This window comes from Ranitomeya variabilis, chromosome 3 (assembly GCF_051348905.1).
Source record: "Ranitomeya variabilis isolate aRanVar5 chromosome 3, aRanVar5.hap1, whole genome shotgun sequence".
In the NCBI taxonomy this organism is placed as follows: Eukaryota; Metazoa; Chordata; class Amphibia; order Anura; family Dendrobatidae; genus Ranitomeya; species Ranitomeya variabilis.
In genome coordinates this window covers 400,881,969-400,904,702 of record NC_135234.1, presented here as the reverse complement: position 1 = coordinate 400,904,702, position 22,734 = coordinate 400,881,969, and the positions used below count along the sequence as shown (strand labels likewise).

The 22,734-nt window shown below is 43.1% G+C and overlaps 1 protein-coding gene across 2 annotated transcripts in view; it reads right to left on the bottom strand.

The window, feature by feature from the left end:
- The window catches only part of YPEL2 (yippee like 2), a 113,422-nt gene that overhangs the window by 77,354 nt on the left and 13,334 nt on the right, over window positions 1–22,734 (bottom strand). For both annotated transcript variants that reach the window (XM_077296169.1, XM_077296170.1), the window contains exon 2: window positions 13,011–13,328. In XM_077296169.1, coding sequence (XP_077152284.1) covers window positions 13,011–13,127 — 117 coding nt within the window. In that variant the 5' untranslated portion in view covers window positions 13,128–13,328. The remainder of the gene's footprint in view (window positions 1–13,010; window positions 13,329–22,734) is intronic.

Below are 22,734 nucleotides of genomic sequence, written 5' to 3'. Positions count from 1 at the left end.
ACACTTGTTCTAGCATCCAAAATAATGTATTCTATGTATGTATTGCTTGCCAAGTAAAAAAAAAAAAAACACTTAAAAAGCTTTTCAAAAGCTGTAATTTAATGGGAAGCATATTTTCCTTTGATATGATGATGCCGTTCTGTGTCTTACTAACGCTTGTACTTGTGATCTCCATAGAAACTGCATAAATGCAGTAATCAACTATGAGGTAAGCAAATGTTAGAAGAGAACTGACAGGCAGACATGAAGTTCTCGGCTGGACACTTTTTTTCATAAACGCAATGTTAAAATATAATTTTTCATGTGGATGAGGAACACAGAGCCACCCGTCAGCTGGGTGTATGAATAAGTCCAAAAAAAAATAAAATGTAATGCTGTATCCTTGAGATACAAATATCCATGTCTATTTGAAAAAAAAAAAAAAAATCACATCGGGGTAGTCAGTTAAAGACTTTTTGGAGATATATATATATATATATATATATATATATATATATATTCTCTACATATACATACCTACACACACACCGCTCAAAAAAAATAAAGGGAACACTTAAACAACAGAATATAACTCCAAGTAAATCGAACTTCTGTGAAGTCAAACTGTCCACTTAGGAAGCAACACTGGTTGACAATCAATTTCACATGCTGTTGTGCAAATGGAATAGACAGCAGATGGAAATTATTGGCAATTATCAAGACACCCTCAATAAAGGAGTAGTACTGCAGGTGATGACCACAGACCACATCTCAGTACCAATGCTTTCTGGCTGATGTTTTGGTTGTGCTTTCACACTCGTGGTAGCATGAGACGGACTCTACAACTCACACAAGTGGCTCAGGTAGTGCAGCTCATCCAGGATGGCACATCAATGCAAGCTGTGGCAAGGTTTGCTGTGTGTCAGCAAAGTGTCCAGAGGCTGGAGGCACTACCAGGAGACAGGCCAGTACACCAGGAGATGTGGAGGGGGCCGCAGGGGGGCAACAACCCAGCAGCAGGACCGCAACCTCAGCCTTTGTGCAAGGAGGAGCACTGCCAGAGCCCTGAAAAATGACCAACAGCAGGCCACAAATGTGCATGTGTCTGCACAAACAGTTAGAAACCGACTCCATGAGCATGGACTGAGTGCCCGACGTCCACAGATGGGGGATGTGCTCACAGCCCAACACCGTGCAGGACGCTGGCATTTGCCACAGAACACCAGCATTGGCAAATTCGCCACTGATGCCCTGTGCTCTTCACAGATGAAGGCAGGTTCCTGACTGCCATTAGGTACCGAGAAGAGATCCTCAGACCCCTTGTGAGACCATATGCTGGTACGGTTGGCCCTGGGTTCCTCCTAATGCAGGACAATGCCAGACCTCGTGGCTGGAGTGTGTCAGCAGTTCCTGCAAGATGAAGGCATTGAAGCTATGAACTGGCCCGCTCATTCCCCAGACCTGAATTCGACTGAACACATCTGAGACATCATGTCTCACACCATACATCAACGTCACTTTGCACCACAGACTATCCAGGAGTTGACAGATGCTTTAGTCCAGGTCTGGGAGGAGATCCCTCAGGAGACCATCAGCCTCATCAGGAGCATGCCCAGGCGTTGTAGGGAGATAATACAGGCATTTCTTGAGGCATTTCCACTGAAGTTGGATCAGCCTGTAACTTCATTTTCCACTTTGATTTTGAGCATCATTCCAACTCCAGACCTCAGTGGGATATTAGTTGTGATTTACATTGATCATTTTTAGGTTTTATTGTTCGTAACACATTCCACTGTGTAATGAATAAAGATTTACAACTGGAATATTTCAGTTATATCTAAGATGTGGGATTCTGGTGTTCCCTTTATTTTTTTTGAGCAGCATGTATAAAAAAAAAGTTAAAAAAAAAAATAAAATTATATATAATATATATTTTACACATACATAATAATGTGGGAAGAAACCTGAGTACCCGGAGGAAACCCACGCGAACACGGGGATAACATGCAAACTCCTTGCAGATGTTTTCCTTGGTGGGATTTGAACCCAGGACTCCAGCGCTGCAAGGTTGTAGTGCTATCCACTGAGCCACGGTGCCACACACACGATGGAGGGCGGTAATGTCACCATGGGGGCAGGCTTTGCAGCATTAAGAATTGCTCTTCAAGAGTCTCATTTGTCCAATGTGGTCTTCGACATTGTGCCTTTGCAGCTTTCCTTTCACTGTCATAGGCGTACTTTTTAGTAGGAGCCATGTTGGCGTTGATATTTGTTTTTTAAAGTGTTTTTCCTACAAACGAAAGTTCATTTTAAAAATTGTCTGTGTCTGACCGTGTACAGAACATACTACAGCTCCTGTGCAGGAGAGGAAGCAAAAGACAATACTGACATTACAGCAGGAATATTGTTTAAAAACAGTCAGTGAAATATTTTACTTGACAAAAGAAATCCTCTGTGACCCCCTGCTGTAATGTCAGTATTGTCTTTTGCTTCTACCCCTGCCCAGGAGCTGTGGTATGTTCTGTACACGGTCAGACACAAATTTTTAAAGTGAACTTTCGTTCGTGGCAAAACCCCTTTAATGTGACCTGCTTCCTCAGCCTGTAGACACGTCGCACATCTACCTCCGGGATCAGCCGAATGATTCACCACGCATAATTCGCGCAGGCTCAGTAAATCAGAAGGCTGTCATTTTTTGTGCAGACAGATAGTGGCGGTCACATGAAAACTGCGCATGCGCTTCTCCTGTACAGAGATGACGCCGGTCAGTGAATCATTCGGCTGATCCCGGTGGCGGCGTGTTCCGAAGGTGGTACCGCGCAAGAGGCTGCGTATAGTTGGTTAGTGTGTGTTTCCACCGCTTGGAATTCTGGGATCTGGACTGAACAGGATGTGAAGACATTACAAGGTGTGCGTGCATGCGCACACACACAGAATTATTAGGCAAGTTGTATTTTAGAGGATTATTTTTATTATTGACCAACAACTATGTTTTTAATCAACCCAGAAGACTCAAATATCAAAGCTTAATATTTTTGGAAGTTGGAGTGTTTTTTTTTTTTTTAATTTGGCTATCTTAGGAGGATATCTGTTTGGGCAGGTAACGATTACTGTGCAGAATTATTAGGTAGCTTAATGAAAACCAAATATATTCCCATCTCACTTGTTTATTTTCACAAGGTAAACCAATATAACTGCACAAAATTTAGAAATAAACATTTCTGACATGCAAAAACAAAACCCCAAAAAATTAGTGACCAATATAGCCACCTTTCTTTATGATGACACAACAGCCTTCCATCCATAGATTCTGTCAGTTGCTTGATCTGTTTACGATCAACATTGCGTGCAGCAGTCACCACAGCCTCCCAGACACTGTTCCGAGAGGTGTACTGTTTTCCCTCCCTGTAGATCTCACATTTTATGAGGGACCACAGGTTCTCTATGGGGTTCAGATCAGGTGAACAAGGGGGCCATGTCATTGTTTCTTCTTTGAGACCTTTACTGGCCAGCCACGCTGTGGAGTAGTTGGAGGCATGTGATGGAGCATTGTCCTGCATGAAAATCATGTTTTCTTGAACGATACAGACTTCTTACTGTACCACTGCTTGAAGAAGTTGTCTTCCAGAAACTGGCAGTAGGTCTGGGAGTTGAGCTTCACTCTATTCTCAACCCGAAAAGGTCCCACAAGTTCATCTTTGATGATACCAGCCCATACCGGTACCCCACCTCCACCTTGCTGGCGTCTGAGTCGGAGTGAAGCTCTCTGCCCTTTACTGATGCAGCCTCTGGCCCATCCATCTGGCCCATCAAGAGTCACTCTCATTTCATCAGTCCATAAAACCTTTGAAAAGTCAGTCTTAAGATATTTCTTAGCCCAGTCTTGACGTTTTATTTTATGTTTCTTGTTCAAAGGTGGTCATTTTTCAGCCTTCCTGACCTTGACCATGTCCCTGAGTATCGCACACCTTGTGCTTTTTGTTACTCCAGTAACGTTGCAGCTCTGAAATATGGCAAAACTGGTGGCAAATGGCATCTTGGCAGCTTCACGCTTGATTTTCCTCAATTCATGGATAGTTAGTTTGTGGGTTTTTTTCCCCAACACGCTTCTTGTGACCCTGTTGGCTATTTGCCATGAAACACTTGATTGTTCAGTGATCACGCATCAAAACTTTGGCAATTTCAAGACTGCTGCAACCCTCTGCAAGACATCTCACAATTTTGGACTTTTCAGAGCCCTTCAAATCGCTCTTCTGACCCATTTTGCCAAAGGAAAGGAAGTTGCCTAATAATTAAGCACACCTTATATAGGGTTTTGATGTCATCAGACAACACCCCACCTCATTACAGAGAATATATATATATATATATATATATATATATACACACACACGCGCGCGCACACACCTCACGGCCCTGCGTATCCAGACATGCGGCGCGTCTTTACCGACCGCAGCATGTCTATTTATCTTGTGGAGACACTGTCTCCACAAGATAAATAACCCGGTCTATGAATGCAATGCGGTGATTCCGCATGTGCTCAATGAACATATCCGGAATCACGGCACATACAACAGGGGGCGGCGCTTTGGGCAGAGCAGGGTATCCGCTGCGTCCAAAGCACAGAGATTACGCACCATGGATACATAGCCTTATACAATAACTTCAGTACAGAGCTACAAAATTGATAGAATCCTGGCTGCCGCCACCAGGTGGAGTTTACTGCATATATATGTAGTTTAGCTCAGCTCCACTATCACTACTTCAGCATTCATGTATAGCAATCACGCTTATCTCTACTCTATCCCACAACTCATAATCATTATGCATTAGGGTGATAAGACAGGAAAAAGCCAGAGTAATATTTAGTAAGGAGAGGGTGGGATTTCTTTCTTTGCTTATGATTGGTCAACCTCATGAGGGGGTTAGAAGTACACACCCCCAGTGAAAAAAAAAATCTGGATACCCATAGTTGTACTGAGCATAAACTGTAAGCTAAAATTTACAAGCCAATACAAACTACATTTCATTCAGCTCTGCAGCTATTTTTCCCCATGATGTGGTCATGTGGTTTAACTTGCTCAAATTGTCAAAGGTTCTCTTTAAGGGGACACTCTGGGAACAAAATTTAATGGGTTAGGGGGTTGCAATACTTCCCTTGGCAACCCACACAACACTACTGTTCCTACATTGAAGTTGTATCAACTTTGCAAGTTATTCCAAAGTTGATTACTTTCCATTCACTGCAACTCAGGCTGCATGGAACCTGACCGAAACGGAGAACTGGGGCCCTGAAGAACCCCATGTGAATGGAGCAGAAGCCGATCACATGCACCTTCACTCTATTCATTCCTAATAGGAGAGCAAAAGAAAAACTGGTGAGGAGATGAGCATGATCTATCACTGCTCTATTTTCATGGGGCTCCTCAGAACCCTGGTTCTTGGGATCACTGGGTGTCAGAGGTGGGCAGCTTATTCTATTAATAGGAGACAGCTTACAAACTTATTACAACCCCTTTTGGGCAAAGTCACTTACAGAACAGCCCACAATTACCTAGGAAGCCAACAATGGCCATGCCTTCTATTAATGTTTACATACGTTTCAATAGAAGTCATAGCCAAGGACAAGCCACTGTAATATATGATGGTTTTGAATTAAAAAATATTTGCAAGTTAATAATGAACTGCAAGTCACATCTTGATGTGGAAAATATTTTAGTCAAGAAAATAAATAGTTTTATTTTCTTTTTGTAAGAACTGGACAAATACGGTAAATGAATTCCAGTTAAATGTGTCTATTCACAACATTCAATTCCATTAAAAACACTGGTTTCCACTACACTATATGTATACAGTCAGGACACTGTCTGCACGACTTCCCCCAAAGTCAATATATCCTTTTTTGGAAGGAGTGCCTACAGTATGCCTTTTGTTAGGGTGTCCATTAGACCGTGGGAACTCTTCTATGGCTTAAAAAAGCGGCTATGTATAAAAAAAAAGACCACTTTCTTATACAATGTAGCACTTCAAGGATTCGCGTGGCATTTTAGAAATTCCATATAAATATTTTCTTTAACAGATTGCAAATGTTAGCCAACTAAGCTGACAACTTTCTACATCTCAGCAAGTCAGATTTTCCAGAGAATAAGCCTAGACTTTATTTAGCAGAAGTCAAAGTTTCCGTGCCTTTTTCTCCACATTTCTGCTGGCTCGGTTGTGCATTTCTGTCTATTTTTAGTTTCTATAAACCATGCTTGCACAGGAGATTTTGTTGCAGCAAGAACTGCAGAGACAAAACTGATATTAATCATGGTCTGTATGCGACAGGAGTACATTCCTGCTTATCTCTTATTCCGGTCCTTGAGGCTTATCTGAAAGAACTAAATACACAAGAATAAATCCCAAAATCAACCGGTTTAATAGAAGGCGTGTTTACACTGGTCAATCATGGCCATTAACCTACGCCAAACAGGCCAACCACACTTCAATGCGCACAAAATACCATTAGGCTATGTGCACACGTAGGAAATGCGGTGCAGAATTTTCTGCACTAAATCTGCATCTCCTAGCAGAATCCGCAGGTGCGTTTTTTTATGCGTTTAGTGCGTTTTCGGTGCAGATTTTATTTCTATAATGGAGGGGTGCAGAAACGCTGCAGAACTGCACAAAAGAAGTGACATCCACTTCTTTGAAATCTGCAGCGTTTCTGCGCAGATTTTTCTGCAACAATTCTGCATCGTGTGCACATACCCTAATACCAGGGTTCTCAGCACCAGGTCCTGTTTACATGAGACAATGTGCTAATTAGAGCAATGATTTCTTAAGCGGTCAGGTTTTTGCGGTTTAGTCTGAGAGCAGCATGATGTAGGGGTACAGCACACAATTATAGCGATATGTCACTTACTGGGCTGTTGTCAGTTTAATAATCAGTATCTTAATCAGCGGGAGACCACCACTTGAGGACTAGTTGTCTTGTGCCATGTAGTCCTCCTGCTCTGTGTAACCCTGCCCTGACCACTGATTAGCAGCTCATTGTACACAAAGCTGCTAATCAGAGGGGACGGAAGTGTTATACAGGGCTCAGCATTCAGAGGATTGGTAGGTCCGCAGCAGGTAAAACAGTAATTTTATCAAAATAAATACAGCCCTGAGGCTATATTTGGCTTTATAATTCTGATGTATAGTCATCACACCTGGAACCTCTGGCTGTGTAGCCCTTTATTTTTCTTGTCCACAATTGATGCTATACAGTAGTGGGATGGGGAGAGCGGTGGAAAGCCTGAAACAAGGCTCTACTACTACGGGTGTCAACACAGCAAGTAGTCATTTGTGCTAGTCCATTTAACTAAACATATATATAGATATATATAGATAGAAAAAAAAAATATATATATATATATATATATATATATATATATATATATCTGATGTAAAGTTATATGAACTAGCCCAAATCCCACGGCAGTGGAGCCTTGTTTCATGCTTTCCACAGCCCTGTCCATGCCAATGTAGCAGACGTTTTAAGACAGTGCCATGTTAGCATGGAGGACTAGTTATGGTGACTATACATCAGAAATATACTGTCAGAGTGGAAGACTGCTTTATTATTTTAATGTTATGAATGTACTTAAGGCAGTAAATGGAGTTACATACTGTACAAGCCAAGTGGCCCAGTACGAAAGATCCGCACAAAACCGACAGGTGGACACACTTTAATTCATACGTATATTCATGGCAAAAAAAAAAAAAGTACACAAATAACTGAAAAACACCAATACACTGCATATGAGTGAAATAGCAAAATAACCAACTCAAAACAGGTTGTCTACTACTAGGACAAACTCTTCTTGAGCTAAAATGTTTGCTCCATGCAAAATAAAACTCATACGCACCACCAGTGCCATTCTAGCGGTGTCTGGGCTGCTGCTGATACCAGGCTTCCTCTTCATGTTCAATCCATACTTAGGCCGGCACAGTGACACTAGCGCTGATTTGGCACCGGGCACCACGTGTCACAACACAGCACGAGAGTCCTGGGGAGAAAGTGCTGACACCGCAGAAATGGTGCCGGCAGTGGAGGCGAGTAAAGGTTGTTTTATTGGGAGCAAGCAGTTAGTTCAATAAGGGGTTGTCCTAGTAGTGCGCTTCATACAACTTCTCTACCTTAACCACCCATGGTGGGAGGACTCAAGTCCTCATTCTAGTAAGCAATGGGGTTTTCCAGTGAATTCCTTGCTATCAGACAGTTATCACTTATTATAAATCAAAAAGTAGGTTAGGTCAGAATTGTCACCAATAAAAAAAAAAAAAAAAAAATTGCCATTTCGCTGACAAGAGTAGTAATCTGCAGGTGAATAGCATTTAAACCCATCTGTAATTGGCTTACTTTACCAGCAGCTTCAGGGAGAAACTGATATGTTACAGTCCCTGTAGCCGCTCACCTACAGTCATCTCAGTACACAGTGATGTAATCACTCAACAATAACTGACAGCAGCTCTTCGCTGTTTAGGTGCAAAACAGGCGGTCAGTCAATGAGCTAGCAAGTGCTTACAGTGCACTCACTGTAGTGAGAGGTCACTATCTGATCCATGCACTGTATCAATGTCAGGACGTGAAGGGATGCAAGGAGACTAACTTCAATTTTTTCTGTAGTTGTTCCACTAGCAAACTACCTATCTAGGGTTTAAATGCCATTTACTTGCAAAGCACATGTCTCGAGGTGACAGATTCCCTTTAAGCTTACAGGAATATATGTGTGTGTGTACTCCTACTTATGTTTGGAAAAGCCAGCAATACAAACATGGTACACAACAGTACACAATGGCAGTAGCGCAAAGTAAACTTCTGCAGTAAAGCACATCGATGGAAGTTCAAATCAGAAATCAGCTGGCACCCAAGTAGAAATTATATTCATTTATTTTTATTACTTATGTAGTTAGGAAGCCATGCAAAGATCAATCATAAGTAGTGTTGAGCATTCCGATACTGCAAATATCGGGTATCGCCGATATTCGCTGTATCGGAATTCCGATATTTTTGCGATATCGGGTACTGGAATCGGAAGGTCCCATAGTGCAATAATGCACTATAATGGACTGTGGGCGGAGACTGCGTGTCTGTGCGGGCGGGGTCTGTGCGTGCATGCCGGGGGGTCTGTGCGGCTTGTGTCTGCACAGGCATCGTCCGATGGGACTACAAGTCCCATCGGACGATGCCTGCTACAATGACAGTGATTGACACATTAGCCAATGATGGGACAGTAGTAGTCCCATCATCCAGCTAATGTGAATGTAAACAAAAAAAACAAACAAACCACACACTACATACATACAATACATTAAACATAGATTTCATACTCACCATTACTTGTCACTTTGTTCCCTGAAGCCAGTGTCATCTGTAATAAAGATTAAAATAACAAACAACCAATATACTCCCTGTCCGCAGAAATCCACGAGTGTCCCACGACGATCTCCCGTGGAGAACAGCAGCATCAGCTGATGCGACCGCTCACCAGGGGCCCCAGGAACACAATGACGGGAGGAAGGTATCCTTCCGCACTGTATTCCTCAGCCGCTGTAAAAAAAAAAAAAGTCCCTAGTCTCACATTATGCCATTGCTGTGTGAGAAATTTTCCCACGCAGCAATTGCCATAGAGTGTGACTCAGATTACTATAGTTCAGTGATGCACTGCAGGAGCCATTGTCTCCTGTCAGTGTGTCACTGAAGGTCCTATAAAGCAGTGACATCACCCGATGTCACTGTTCTATAGGGGAGATCGTCGTGTGACACTCGTTATTAATTGGACTACAGCAGACAGGTAGTATACGGTTTATTATTTTACGTTTTATGCAGGAGCTGAAGTATGGCAAGCATGGTAAAATGAAGAATATTAAAATACTTTTTTCCTAGTGTGTGTGTGTGTGTGTGTGTGTGTGTGTGTGTGTGTGTGTGTGTGTGTGTGTGTGTGTGTGTGTGTGTGTGTGTGTTTTATTAACCCTTTACTAGTATTGGATTAATAATGGATAGGCGTCTTATTGACGCCTCTCCGTTATTAACCCGGTTTAATGTCACCTTACGATAGCAAGGTGACATTGGTGCTGTTTTTGCGCGGTTTTGATGCAGTTTTTGGAAATAAACGGAAAATGTGCATGATTTGAATGGAAACATGCATGAAAAAAAAAAAAAAAAAAAAAAGGATTCGGAGGCCGGATTCATCATTTTACATCTGAGTTTCATACTTTTTTTGCCGGATCCGTCGCTGTGCGTTTTTTCGCCGGACAGAAAAAATGTTAATCTGTATGTGTTTTCTGTCTGGCGGAAACCGCTTTTTTGACGGATCCTGCAAAAAACGGATGAAACGTGTGGCCATCAGGCACAATCTGGCGCTAATACAACTCTGAGAAAAAACAGATCTGGCGAAAAAACAAAACAAAAACGGATCTGGCGGAATAAAAACAGGATCCGGCGGAAAAAAACGGATCCTGCAAATGTGCTTGCAGGATGCGTTTTTTTACCCATAGACTTGTACTAGCGACGGATGGCCACACGTCGCGTCTGTCGTGCAACGGATCTGTCGTGTTCTGGCGGACCGTCGGCGCGAAAAAAAAAAACGTTCAAGTGAACGTTTTTTGTCCGTCGCGTCCGCCATTTTCTACCGCGCATGCGTGGACGAAACTCCGCCCCCTCCTCCCCAGACTTCAGAATGGGCAGCGGATACGTTGAAAAACTGTATCCGCTGCCCACGTCGTGCACAAATTTCACAACGTGTGTCAGCCCGACGCATAGCAACGGACCCGTACCAACGCAAGTATGAAAGAGGCCTTAATGAGCGTTGGAAAAAAAAAAACGGCGTGGGCTCCCACGCAATTTTCTGCGCCAGAGGGGGAAAGCCGACGGCGGGCCAATATTTGTAGCCTGCTATGAATATCAGCCCGCAGCTGTCTGCGTAGCCTTTACTGGCTATTAAAATAGCCCCCCCCACCCCCCCCAAAAAAAAAAAAATGACGTGGGGTCCCCCTATATTTTATAGCCAGAAAGGCTACGTAGACAGCTGCGGGCTGATATTCATAGCCTAGAGAGGGGCCATGGATATTACACCCCCCCCCCACAAATACCAGTCCGCAGCCGCCCCGGAAATGGCGCATCTGTAAGATGCGCCAATTACGGCACTTAGCCCCTCTTTTCCCACTCCAGTGTAGCGGTGGGATATGGGGTAATAAAGGGTTAATGTCACCTTGCTATCGTAAGGTGACATTAACCCAGGTTAATAACGGAGAGGCATCACTAAGATGCCTATCCATTATTAATCCAATACTAGTAAAGGGTTAATAAAACACACACACACACACACTAGGAAAAAAGTATTTTAATATTCTTCATTTCACCATACTTACCATACTTCAGCGCCTGCAAAAAACGTAAAATAAACCGTATACTACTTGTCCACCGTAGTCCAATTAATAACGAGTGTCCCACGACGATCTCCCCTATAGAACAGTGATATCGGGTGATGTCACTGCTCTATAGGACCTTCAGTGACACAATGGCTCCTGCAGTGCATCACTGAACTATAGTAACCTCTGAGTCACACTTTATGGCAATTGCTGCATGGGAAAATTTCTCACACAGCAATGGCATAAAGTGAGACTAGGGACTAATATTTTTTTTTTTTTTTTACAGCGGCGGAGGAATACAGTGCGGAAGGATACCTTCCTCCCGTCATTGTGTTCCTGGAGCCCAGCTGATGCTGCCGTTCTCCATGGGAGATCGTTGTGGGACACTCGTGGATTTCTGCGGACAGGGAGTATATTGGTTGTTTGTTATTTTAATCTTTTTTACAGATGACACTGGCTTCGGGGAACAAAGTGACAAGTAATGGTGAGTATGTAATCTATGTTTAATGTACTGTATGTCTATGTATTGTATTGTATGCAGTATTTTTTTACATTTAACACATTAGCCGGATGATGGGACTACTACTGTCCCATTATTGGCTAATGTGTCAATCACGGTCACTGTAGCAGGCATCGTCCGATGGGACTTGTAGTCCCATCGGACGATGCCTGCACACACGCACAGAGCCCAGGCAGGCCCGCACAGAGCCCCGAGACGCCCGTATAGATCCCCGGCAGGCCCACACTGACCCCGCCCGCACACACAGACACGCACAGTGTCCGCCCACACTCTTCCCCCTTCCGGAACAGGATGTAGAAGCACAGAAAGGGCTTATTTACATTCCGATATTTGTGTCCCATTGACTTGCATTGGTATCGGTAATATCCGATATTTTTTGGATATCAGCTGATCCAATCCAATACTTCTGGATATCGGAAGGTATCGCTCAACACTAATCATAAGTGATGTGGTGGCAAAGCATACAGTGAGTGAGATGCATTTGTGAAGATTTAATCAGGTGAATGTAAGCATTCAATAAAGATCTAGCAAATATTCACCAACTATCAGCAAGGGTGCTTTCACATTGCATTGTGTCCCCGTTCCGGCGTATGTCTAAAATTCCCCACAAAACGACATGCGCCAATAGACAGGGCCACCACGAGCTCTGACGTGCACCATATTTGGGAGTGTACGCCTACAGGAGGCGAACATTCAGACCTAATAGACTGCATCTGAGTATCCGCCTCCTGTAGGCGTTCCCTCCCCAAAACAGTACACAGCAGAGCTCATGTTTGCTCTGCCGTCACCATTACAGTCTCTTGGCCAGTCAGCGCATAAATCCGAACGACATTTTATGGGAGATTTCGGATGTATGCCAACGGGGAGACAGAACGCAATGTGAAATCACCCTAAGGCCACATTCACATGTTCAGTATTTTACATCAGTATTTGTAAGCCAAAATCAAGACTGAAACAGTCAGATGAAAAAGTATAATAGAAACACATCACTACTGTATTTTTCACACACTCCTAGTTTTGGCTTACAGATCCTGAACGTGTGAACGTGGCCTTACAGTGACAAGCTCCCCTGCTGATCTCTCCCAGAGTTATCAAAGTAGTAAACCCATTTTACCTTTGAAATAAGCTCATCGTGATTTGCCAAGTGAGCTCTGCAATGAATGCAGCTGTACGTTCTATGGCAGGATGGCAGGTAGGCCTGAAACGTTTTGGACCTTGTCATTTTCACCATTGGAGCCACTGAGTGCTGAGTAAACTCTGGAGTGGCCCACGAGGCGCTCCCGCAGGAAGGATCGCACGGGAAACACCGGAAGACACAGGTAAAGGCCGTGGTTTGGCAGGTTATGGGTGTGGGGGCAGGCTCCACACGCTGAAGGAAACACTAACTGTTTGTTACAGGCTGTCCAGAAACAGGCATCAATCTCTCAACCACCTGGAAAAAAAATAAAAAACAACATATCAGAGATATATTTTATTGGGACACAATGTACGTGCTACATTATAATAGAATCATATTACGGAAGTCAAATTGGATTTAGCAATATAGAAGAGTAACAAAATCTGACAGAGGCCAATTGTTCCCTATATCATAGCTGTCAATTTAGAACTGATGAAACTGACTAAATTTAATGACCCCCAATTCAAAAAAAGGATTACAACCAACATGAAATATAGATTCTATAAACCCAGCTATAGTCCATGTATATTCAAGCTGACAGAGCTAAAAAGCAAAGTCACCCATCAATACCCATGTAACAACTATGCGCCATTCCCGCTAAGCTTATATTTCACGTACTACATGCTCTATTTACCAGCAAGCGCCTGCTGTGATGATGGGGAAGTTCTCATTTTCATGCTTTGCTCGAAGCCATAGACCACATATAGGCCACTATCAATTCCATTGTGCAGTACAAGAGATCCGTAGTACTATCTAAATCCACACAAAGCAAAGTGATGTTGTATGTAATTTATTCAATGCTCACTGGGACGTTTAATGAAATGGTCTGAAAACCCATCTATTGTCTTTAGGCTATTAATGTATATGCTTATTTATTAATCGTCCTTGCGGAGTTGCTGATAGCAGCTGTTAGAGCACTCTCCTCTTATCTTTCCATGGCTAAATGTAAGCCAACTGTGGTCAGGAGTCTGAAAGGCAGACACTGCATGAAGGAACATGTGTACCGTGTAATGTCTTCTGCACACAATGCCGCAACTCAGGACAGATTTTTCAATAGTCATACAACTTTCTTTCCCACGTGACTCATCTGTTCTATTATTCGAGGTGCTTGTCTAGTCAAAACTGATAAACACAAAATATTTGTTAGAGCCTGAACAGATTTTTGGCAGTCATTTTTTTGTATTGCACCAATGATTTGGAAATATATATAATGGAGCAACTTTTCAAATGGTCGATTAAATATTCCTCCATGCGCTTGGATAGAGAGAAGTGAGGGACAGAAGAAAGAAGATGAGTGCGCAAGTCTGGAAAGAAGATGAAAGAGGTTGGACACATTCAGTCAGTCAACATTGTGAGCTGACAAAAGCAGTCACAAATACCCCACACATTGCTAAACCCCGAGATACACGTTCCATCCATGATTCCCGAGGATCACAGAGCTTCCCTGGCTATGTCCTCATCTGTACAGGTGCGGAAAGCATATGCAAGTGAGGGGGGTCCCACTGTCCAGGGTTTACACCAATGAACCGTGGGAAGCAGAGGTAAACAACGGCATCATTTATGGCAGATGAAGACATTAAACTTTAGGGCATGTTAGAGAGTTGGCCAGACTGTGGTGAGCCCTTTCAGGAGTTACTAGGCCTTATTCACACATCTAAGTTCCAAGTCCGTGTTACATCTGATTTTTACGGACAGAACATGTGTACCCATTATAATTTGTGGTCACACAGTGTTTTTTCTACGTCTCCATGCAAAATCACTCAGACTAGTCTTTGTTTTTCTGCCAGCTCATAAGAAAAGTGCCAATACAAGTCAATGGGTCTGTGAAAACACAGGACAGCACACACACACGTTATGCGTGTGCTGTCTTTCAACACTGCTAACGATAGAAGACTCTGACATCTGAATGAAGTCTGAAAGGAAAGGGTTCATATTTTTTAAAGGGAATCTGTGATTGGATTTTTGCTACCCCACCTGAGAGCAGCATGATGTAGGGGCAGGGACACATTTCAGAGATTTATCAGCTGCTTGCTCACTGTTTTTTTTTCTACAGCTGCAGTAAATCTACCAGTTCCCTGAATGCTGCGCTCAGATTTCCACTAATTGACAGCTTTCAGTGTTCACTGTGCATAGGCAGAAAGTTGACATTCAGCGGGGTTATGCAAAGCTCTTGAATATGGAGGACTACCAGACAAAAAGATTTACAAGTTCTCTAATGATAATCTCCTGCTGATAAAACAGTAATTTTATCAAGAATACAGCAAGCAGCCCATTAAGCGATACATGGCTGGAATCAGGGTCTGTCTCTATATTTGTTGGCAAAAACCTGGCGACAGTCCATTCCAAGGAATGCTTCAGGCAAATCTGAAATATTACAGGAAGCAGCAAACCCCACATGAATTCTCACTCTTAATCCCTCCATGTCATACACTTTTGTCAGTCCCTGCTATAGGTATAAGCACAGGGTAGTATTTTTTTTTCCAGAAATGTTCCTTTAAGTTCACAACTGGATATTGCTTAAATGAAGAAACATCAATGCAATTACGGTAAGTTGCCGGCTTATGTTGTAGAGCAATAATTCTAGTTCATGTGAGTCAATAAAATGTTCATGTCTCAATATTAGTGACTTAAAATTATCCCTTAGAGTCTTACCCCAACTGAATAGGACTCATGTCTCTGAAACCAATAATGCACCTTTGCATTATACATCGATTACACTTCACGAAAGACAACAGCAGTTCCATCCCTGAACCACAAGCATCATGAAATTCTGACATGCTCCTTCATTACATATAATATGAAGAATACATAGTTACTAAAAGAGCCAAGCAATATGAAAGCTGCCCATTGGTGGTTCATCAACAGGTCTCCCTCCATTTGTTTATGGAGAGGCTGGGGGAGGGAAAAAACACACCTGTCAATGATATACACAGATTTACTAACTGATATACACTGCACAAAACAGAAGATTTCGAAGGGGAAAGTGCACATTTTATTTTCTGCACAACCATTTTATACATTTTTTGCAGTAGTCAGTTTGGAAAGGTTTCAAGACAAGAGAGCATGGCCTACATCTTTAAAGATTAAGGGTATGTGTCCACGTTCAGGATTGCATCAGGATTTTCCATCAGTATTTGTAAGCCAAAACCAGGAGTGGAACAATTAGAGGAAAAGTATAATAGAAACCCGTCACCACTTCTGCATTTATCACCCACTCCTGGTTTTGGCCAAATCCTGATGTAATCCTGAACGTGGACACATACCCATAGGGGATTCAGGATTGCATCAGGATTTGGTCAGGATTTTTCATCAGTATTTGTAAGCCAAAACCAGGAGTGGGTGATAAATGCAGAAGTGGAGCATATGTTTCTATTATACTTTTCCTCTAATTGTTCCACTCCTGGTTTTGGCTTACAAATACTGATGGAAAATCCTGACCAAATCCTGAACGTGGACACATCGCATACCCTTAGGGTATGTGTCCACGTTCAGGATTGCATCAGGATTTGGTCAGGATTTTATGCAGCTAAAATCCTGACCAAATCTGCACCTGAGGTCACTGGCAGGTCACCTCCGTTGTCCTGACAGTGCTGAAACAACGCAAGGACATGCTGCGTTCTTAAAAGATGCGCCGCATGTCCGTTTCCGTGGGTCTGCCGCATGTGTCTTTTAATGCATAGTGGAGACGGGATTTCATGAAACCCCCTCCACTATGCTGTAACATCTGGACGCTGCGGCTCTACGCAGCATCAAACACGCAGCGTTTCCTGAACGTGGAAACATACCCTTAGGGTAGGTTTCCACGTTAAGGATTTGTTCAGGATTTGCTGCGGATTGGACGCTGCGTACAGCCGCAGCGTCCAAATGTTACAGCATAGTGGAGGGGATTATGAAATCCGGTCTCCACTATGTGTGCATGGCTGCATTCGGCGGCCCTGTGTAACTGGACATGCGGCGCATCTTTCCAGACCGCAGCATGTCTTATTTATCTTGCGGAGACACTCCTTCTCCGCAAGAAAAATAACAGTCTATGAATACGATGCGGTGATTCTGTATGTCTTCAATGAACACATGCAGAATCACTGCGCATACAACAGGGGGCGGCGCTTTGGGCAGAGCGGGGTATCCGCTGGGTCCAAAGCGCAGAGATTACGCCCCGTGGAAACATAGCTTAATACAGAAGCCAGAAAATAGTACAGACTTGGGCATAAAGCTATGCTCAGAGGTTTTATTTTCTGATGGTACAAAATGCATGAATCTTGTGATAAATTTGGCAAAAGTTAAAACAGTTTTAGAGCTCACCCACAACAGTGTATACATCAGAGGAGCACTATCAGATTTTTTTTTTTTTTTAACTGGATAGCACTCAGACCAAATGTTATTCAATGGGGCAGTGCTGATGCATGATTTATTTTCCACTGCCAGAATGTCAGTAAAAAAAATAATAAATAAAGTTACAGAATGCTGCGATTTCACTTTAAAATTGGATGCCACTCACCCATTCAAGTGTATGGGTGTGTGAAAAACAGGCACTGATGTCAGTGCAGTCCGGTTTTTGGGGACTTACAGAATGGAGAAATTGTTCTCCATCTTTTCCTCACACTGTGCTATGGTTCTCTCATCCGAGAGAATAGGATCACATTATGCCGACACTCGGATAAAACTCGTCAGTGTAATTTGCATTATCGGACAGATTCTCTCAGATGAGAGAATCTAAGGCTGTCTGACCGAAGCCTTAAAGGGAACCTGTCAGCAGGACTGTACTGAGTAACCTACAGTGTGAGGTTGGCGCCGTTATACTGATTAAAATGATAATACAATGCTGTCTCTTCATATCTTAATTAACCAGACACCTATTTTCAGCAAGCCAGAAAGAATAGACTAAAGGTACCTTCACACTAAGCGACTTTACAACGATATCGCTAGCGATCCGTGACGTTGCAGCGTCCTGGCTAGCGATATCGTTGTGTTTGACACGCAGCAGCGATCAGGATCCTGCTGTGAGATCGCTGGTCGTTGCTGAAAGTCCAGAACTTTATTTCGTCGCTGGATCTCCCGTTGACATCGCTGAATCGGTGTGTGTGACACCGATCCAGCGATGTCTTCACTGGTAACCAGGGTAAACATCGGGTTACTAAGCGCAGGGCCGCGCTTAGTAACCTGATGTTTACCTTGGTTACCAACACGATACCGGTCCATGTGGTATCGGCCAGCGGATCAGGGGCACCCAGCCCACCCTGTGTCTCCACAGGTACCTTGGTTGATGAAATCCATCTTGTGGTTGTTTAAATGTTTTATTTTCAGTCTTGAGTTAATGATATGCGTGTGTGTGCGTGTGTGTCTTCATGTGGAGAGCACCACATGAAGACACACACACACACACACACACACACACATCTCCCCAGAGCACAAGCATATCATTAACTCAAGACTGAAAAACAATGATATGCTTGTGCTCTGGGGAGACGTGTGTGTGTGTGTGTGTGTGTGTGTGTGTGTGTGTGTGTGTGTGTGTGTGTGTGTGTGTGTGTGTGTGTGTGTGTGTGTGTGTGTGTGTGTGTGTGTGTGTGTGTCCATGTGGTGCTCTCCACATGAAGACACACGCATATCATTAACTCAAGACTGAAAAACAAACATTAAACAACCACAAGATGGATTTAAATCAACCACGGTACCAGTGGAGATACAGGGTGGGCTGGGTGCCCCTGATTAGGTCACTATTTCACATGATGAATAAAACACACACACACACACACACACACACACACACACCTTGAGAAGAGAATGAAAAAAAAAAAAAATCCCTTTCTGCAGGCAGGCGCCTGCGCCGCAGCATGATTGTATCTAGAATGTGTATGTAATTCATATTTGTTTTATGCCATCCATAAATTCGTGACAAGAAAAAAAAAAAAAAAAAAAAGAAATCAACACAACAGTTTGAAACCGGAGAGAGATAGATGGAATTATGTACAATAGGGGCAGGTCAGTGAGGGATCAGTGAGCTGTCAGAAGCCATACACATGAATACCTAATCAGAGTACCACATGAAGATCCCTCCTCCCTCCCAAGCATATCAAACTGAAAATAAAGATTAAACAACAACCACAAGACAGATTTCATCAGCCAAGGTATCATTTTAATTAGTATAACGGCACCAACTGACACTGTCTGTAGGTTACTGAGCACAATCCTGCTGACAGGTTCCCTTTAATATAAGAAATGTGGGCCAGAGATTTTTGTAATGAGGCAACTAGCTTGTCAATACTGACAGCTTCCCTTTAAGGCACAGAGAACAAAACATGGACTATGATATTAGTTTGCAATGTAGGGATCGGCTGCAATGTGTCTATTCAAGTATTTATAGCTCTGACCTTTAACTAGTAAACAAAGATTTCAAGTAGCAACTTACATTTGGCCTTGAACACCTTTGTTATGTTCTCTGCTGAGTGTTAGTATTTAGTGGAAGAAGACACTAAGCATGAAAAATGGGCACAATTTCTGTGCTGGATCGTGTGCTTATGGTCATCCAGGTTTTATTTTACTTGTATCGGAAAAACAGGACAAACCAAATGCTACAATAACTTACGGTATCTGGGGCATGATATACAATCATGTACATAGTCTTCTGTGTTTGTGTGTTAATCCTAACAGAATGAGTTAACTTTTAAAATGGTCAAGGAGCTTAGTTTTGACAGCAAGATCTAACTCTCACCTCTCTGAATCTGCGCGGAAAAATACGCACACGAATCCGCAACGTGGGCACATACCCTAAAAGTACTTGTGGGAGCAGCATGAATGTCTGCGTGTTACATTTGCAGAGCGAGAATGAACATTTAAATAAATCATTTTTGTTGGCACAGAGAAACTAACACTTGCTGTCAGATGCCTCCATTGATGACACATGATTCCCAGGTGTTCCAATAATGATACATCCTGTGGTCACCTTAAAGGGACTCTGTCACCTAGTTTGTTACCTCTATCTGAAGGCAGAATGATATAGTGGCAGAGACCCCGATTCCAGAAATGTGTCACTTACTGTGTTGCTTGCTATCATCTTGATAAAAATCACCATTTCATCTGCTGCAGATCTACCAGTTCTCTGAATGCTGAGCTCTGGATAAGCTCACCTAAACCACTTATTGGCAGCTTACTGCCCATATGCAGTGTGGCAAAAACACAGTGACATATTCCCTTTAATTTAGAAAGGTTCGTCTAACAAAAGAGGAAGTATTCAGCAGACAACTCTTTTAGCTTATGTGTAAAAAAAACACAACCTATCGACTACATGTCCATTACATTATACAGAATAAAAAAACAAACCACCCGCACACAAATAGATCTGTGAATCTCCAGCTGACCCCTTTCTGATAATAGTCGCATGCAGTATACACTTATTTCTCAGAATATAATGGTACAAGCAGCTGACCACATTTTGAGACGTGTTGGGGGAGGAGCACATTACAACATAGCACAGTGAGAAACCGCTTGTAGCCTCATATCCTCCTCCAGTACTAGGTTGTATTAAACGGCCGAGTGCAATGCGATTATAAAAAAAAAAAAAAACGCATTGCACTCGGACCAATATTAAGCTATGGGGCAGCTCCCACCAGCCGACTTTGTCGGCCGATTGTCTCGGACCGAGGAAAACTCTCGACTCACTCGCACCCATATAAGCCTATGGGTGCGCGTGAGACAACGCACATCACTTGGATATCATCCGAGTGATGTGCGTTATAACCAGACCCCAGCAATGGAGGAGATGGAGAAATTCATTTCTCCGCAGCTGTGCTCTGATCCTCCCTGTGCGAGAGAATCGGAGCACAGACGCATTACACTCGGCTCCTGCTCTGCTGCGAGCAGGAGCTGAGTGTCATTAGCATATCGCATCCTATGATCTCGCATCGGATGCAATATGCCAGTGTGACGCCGGCCTTAAGGTACCTTCACACTAAGCGACTTTGCAACGATAACGATAGCGATCCGTGACGTTGCAGCGTCCTGGATAGCGATATCGTTGTGTTTGACACGCAGCAGCGATCTGGAGCCTGCTGTGATATCGCTGGTCGTTGCTGAAAGTTCAGAACTTTATTTGGTCGTCAGATCGGCGTGTATCGTCGTGTTTGACACCAAAAGCAACGATGCCAGCGATGTTTTACAATGGTAACCAGGGTAAATATCGGGTTACTAAGCGCAGGGCCGCACTCACAGTCAGTGCGGGAAGCAGACGGCGAGGGACGTGTGACAGACACCGGAATGTGAGTATGTACTGTTTGTTTTTTTATATTTACAATGGTAACCAGGGTAAACATCGGGTTACTAAGCGCGGCCCTGCGCTTAGTAACCCGATGTTTACCCTGGTTACCCGGGGACCTCGGCATCGTTGGTCGCTGGAGAGCTGTGTGTGACAGCTCCCCAGCGACCACACATCGACTTACCAACGATCACGGCCAGGTCGTATCGCTAGTCGTGATCGTTGGTAAATCGTTTAGTGTGAAGGTACCTTTAGGCTATGTTCTCACAATGAACTGTTTGTGTGTTTTTTTATGCCGCAGATTTTATACACCTATTAAGTAGGTAAGGTTATTTGCTTTTTTCGATCTTGTTGTTGGGTCCTGTTTGTTTTTGATACTTCCTGGTATTTGGCTTAGATAAAACTTTATTGATAAACGCATGTAATCCACACATGACTGTATGATCAAGTTTCCGCTCCGGAAACACTTTTTTTTTTTTTTTTTTTTTTTTTTTTTTTTAACACCGGATTTTCTGCATCTAATGCAAGTCTATGGTGAAAATCTGCACATAAAACTTGGCGTACCTGCAAGAGAAATTGATTGGAAACAATGCACGCAGGTCACTTTACACATTCCTATAAATCCCATCCACTTTGCTTGAAATGTAAGAAGCTGCGTTTTTTGATGCAGCTTAAAAACACAGCATCAAAAATTAATTGGATTAGGTAGGACAACAATGACATCTGGAGGAAGCATCAAGCTGTAAGGTCTAACCGAAGTGTGTGTCTTCTTTATTTAAAATGGTCGGCTGCACTGAGCAATCTACACATGAGCAGCCGCCATTTTCCTGAAGAGCTCAATCTGCACAAGCGCCGTCTGCATGAAAAGCCGGATTACTCACCGGTAATGCTCTTTTAGTGAGTCCACGACAGCACCCTACTGGAGAGAGGGATCCGCCCCGCAGGAACAGGAAACCTATTGAGAAATAAATGGGGGCGGTCCGCCTCTCCTCCTCAGTTTTGATTTCAGAGTACCCGGAGGACCGCCAGTATTAGGCAAATATCATTTATTTCATTGTTTAAACTTATTTGCTTATGATTAAAACGATTTTACTCAAATAATATGTATTATATTAATCTAGGGAGGGATGTAAGAGGGTGCTGTCGTGGACTCACTAAAAGAGCATTACCGGTGAGTAATCCGGCTTTTTACTCTTCGCCACGACAGCACCCTACTGGAGATCTTTCAGAGACCATCACCTAGGGAGGGGACCACCGTGCTGAGGACAGTCCTGCCAAAGTCTAGGTCAGAAGTTGACGATAGGTCTAGCCTATAGTGGTTATAGAATGTAGAAGGATTTGACCAAGTTGCCGCCTTACATATAGTTTCAATCGGGACGTCTCCTCTCTGCCCAGGAGGATGCCATCGCT